The 3493-nt window shown below is 55.3% G+C and overlaps 1 protein-coding gene across 1 annotated transcript; it reads left to right on the top strand.

The window, feature by feature from the left end:
- Positions 1-441: 441 nt before the first annotated feature.
- LOC106456037 (brain acid soluble protein 1-like) lies at positions 442-1682 on the top strand (the record flags this gene model as incomplete). Its single annotated transcript, XM_013908129.1, has 3 exons — positions 442-740; positions 818-1126; positions 1452-1682. Coding segments are annotated over 3 exons (839 nt in total), but the record flags the coding sequence as incomplete, so codon positions are not given.
- Between the last annotated feature and the right edge of the window lie 1811 nt (positions 1683-3493).

Raw genomic sequence — 3493 nt, 5'->3', positions numbered from 1 at the left:
AGACCCAGGACACGCTGGAGAGATTATATCTCTCGGCTGGCCTGGGAACGCCTTGGTGTTCCCCCTTGGATAAGCTGGAGGAGGTTTGATCTTAGTTTTGTTTTCATTCAAAATAAGAGAATTGCCGACAACCAATCCTTGATCTCTTTCATGCAGTCTAACAAGCAGTACTGTGGCGTGGTTTAAAGCCAGACTGAAATTTGTCAGTAATATTATTTGTGTTTAAGTAGGGCTGTATTTGCAAAAAGACAATTTTCTCTAGTACTTTAGATAAGAACAGGAGTTTGGAGATCAATCTATAGTTTGCATGATCATTCCGGTCAAGGCTGCTTTTTGTCACATGTTTAAAGGCAGTTGGGACACAGCCCACCAGTAATGATAGGTTCATCAAAGATAGAATATAAGGCCCAATTACATCAAAACCATCCAACCAACCGTCAGGAGGCCGGCGGGGCGGGAGGCACCGGCGGCGACGTAGTTCAGGGGACAATAACGTTCAGTCATCGGCCTGGAAAGCGGCTGAACAGGACGTGCAGGATGAGCAGGCCGGACAGGACGTGCAGGCCAGACAGGACGTGCAGGATGAGCAGACCAGACAGGACGTGCAGGCCAGACAGGACGTGCAGGCCGGACAGGACGTGCAGGACCAGATGGCATGGGGACCTCAGGCGCAGACGAAGCTAGACGGCGCAAGGGAGGACCATGCGACGCCGAAGGCGAAGACACGGAGGCTGGACCAGGCGACGCAGAGGCTGAAGCTGGACCAGGCGAAGCTGAAGACTCGGAAGCTGGACCAGGCGAAGCTGATGACTCGGAGGCTGGACCAGGCGAAGCTGAAGACTCGGAGGCTGGACCAGACGAGGGCGAAGACTCGGAGGCTGGACCAGACGAGGGCGAAGACTCGGAGGCTGGACCAGACGAGGGCGAAGACTCGGAGGCTGGACCAGACAAGGGTGGCGCTGCAGGCGACAGCGTGGGAGCCGCAGGTGGTGGCGCTGCAGGCGACAGCGTGGGAGCCACAGGTGGCGGCTGGATGGGCCCCTATGAGGAACACCCAAGGCAGGTGTTCCGCGTCACCGGTGCCCCAGCACCCTCTCCCGATCCAGGAGGGACATACAGCATTCCGGTAAGGACTCGAGGGGGTATATGCCATGCTTTGGTGGACACGGGCTGTACGCAGACCCTCGTGCACCAAAGCTTGGTTCGCCCTAGGGCATTGCTGGAGGCAGAACGGGTGGAGGTGAAGTGTGTCCATGGTGATGTTCACTGGTATCCCATAGTGCCGCTGTTACTAAAGTATAAGGGCAAAACGCATAGAGTAACAGCTGCGGTTAGCCCGCGCCTGTCGCATCCCCTAATTCTGGGCACGAATTGACCGGGGTTTCATCATCTGTTAGGGCAGTATGCGGGGATGCGATCACGACCGTTAGTAGCGTGTAGTGTCTGTGCAGCGCTCAGCGGTGACGTGGGGTCGTCCGACGCTGACTCCGGGGAGTCCTTCATGGGAGGCCCCGCCGGCTCCGGAAATTTCCCCCATGGGTGATTTCCCACTGGAGCAGTCTCGTGATGACACCCTACGCTCAGCCTTTGACCAGGTGATTGAGATTGATGGTCACGTGGTGCGCCCTGAAGTCGTGCGGACCTACCCGCGCTTCATTTTATTAAAAGATTATATCGAGTGAGTCATGACACTCCCACGGAGGAGACACACACTCAGTTGTTGGTGCCGCAGGGCCGCCGGGAAATGATTTTCCAGCCGGCTCATTATAACCCCATGGCAGGGCATATGGGATACGAAAAAACTCTGGAGTGAATAACGGCCCGATTTTATTGGCCGGGCATCCGAGCGGATGTGCGCCACTGGTGAGCGCCCTGCCCAGACTGCCAACTTGTTAATCAGCCGGCCATACCAAAAGTGCCTTTGCGCCCACTCCCACTTATAGAGGTCCCATTTGAGCACATTGGCATGGACCTCATCGGGCCATTTCATCGGAGTGCACGCAGCTACTGCTTTGTATTAGTCCTGGTGGATTATGCAACGCGGTACCCGGAAGCAGTCCCGCTGCGCAACATCTCTGCAAAGAGTGTGGCGCAGGCACTGTTTCAGGTCATCTCCCGAGTCGGAATCCCGAAAGAGATACTGACTGACCAGGGCACGTCGTTCATGTCTCGTACACTGCAGGAACTGTACGAATTACTGGGCATTAAATCTATTCAGACCAGCGTCTACCACCCTCAGACAGATGGGCTGGTGGAGCGGTTGAATAAGACTTTAAAATCCATGATTCGTAAGTTCATTACCGAAGAGGAAGGTCCGAGCCCCGCCAAGAATGAGATTTAGTACGTGTTGGACCTGAGAGCGAAACTCCACACTTTGGGGAGGTTGTCACGGGAGAATTTGCTCCAGGCTCAGCAGCGTCAGCAACGCCTGTATGACAGAGGGGCTAGACTCAGGCAATTTTCACCGGGAGAAAAAGTGCTTGTATTACTCCCTTCTTCTAGCTCAGAGTTGCTCGCCAAGTGGCAAGGACCCTTTGTGGTCACACGGCGAGTTGGGGACGTTGACTATGAGGTCGCTCGGTCGGACAGGGGAGGGGCCAAGCAGATTTATCACCTCAATCTCCTTAAAGAGTGGAGAGAGGCTGAAACCGCTTCTGTGGTAAGCCTGGTTAAGGAGACAGATGAGTTGGGGCCGGAAGTACCAAATTTCATCATCCCCGCCTCCCTCCCTTGTGATGACCATCTCACACAGACCCAGAGAGCGGACGTTGTCGCGTTACAACAGCGTTTTGCTGATGTGTTCTCCCCCCTGCCCAGCTGAACGTCTCTCATTGAGCATCATTTTGAAACGCAGCCTGGCGTGACGGTGCGTTCACGGCCCTACAGGCTTCCTGAGCATAAACGGCAAATTGTTCAGAGGGAATTAGCTGAAATGCTGAAAATGGGAGTGATAGAAGAGTCGCACAGCGCCTGGTGTAGCCCCATCGTTCTTGTGGTGAAGAAGGATGGGTCTATACGGTTCTGTGTCGACTATCGCAAGGTGAATGAAGTGTCACGCTTTGATGCTTATCCCATGCCCCGGGTTGACGAGCTCCTGGATCGGTCACGACACTGGATTTAACCAAGGGCTACTGGCAGATTCCCTTGTCTGCTGAGTCAAAGGAGAAAACGGCCTTCTCCACTCCGTACGGTTTGTACCAATTCGTTACGCTTCCGTTCGGCTTGTTCGGAGCCCCGTCCACCTTTCAGCGCCTCATGGACTGGGTGATGCGTCCGCACGCTGCATATGCTGCTGCCTACCTGGATGACGTGATCATCCACAGCGACATCTTGGCGGAGCATGTGCAGCGGGTGTCCGCGGTCCTGGAGTACCTGAGGAGGGCGGGGCTCACGACCAACCCGAAGAAGTGTGCAGTTGGATGGAGGGAGGTACAGTATCTGGGGTACCACTTGGGGGGCGGGCAGGTGCGTCCACAGGTGGAGAAGACGGCAG

Source organism: Pundamilia nyererei, unplaced genomic scaffold (genome assembly GCF_000239375.1).
Source record: "Pundamilia nyererei isolate P.nyererei 1_Seehausen unplaced genomic scaffold, PunNye1.0 scaffold01413, whole genome shotgun sequence".
NCBI lineage: Eukaryota > Metazoa > Chordata > Actinopteri > Cichliformes > Cichlidae > Pundamilia > Pundamilia nyererei.
Note: the sequence above shows the minus strand (reverse complement) of the source record. Positions and strands in the feature narration are given on the sequence as shown.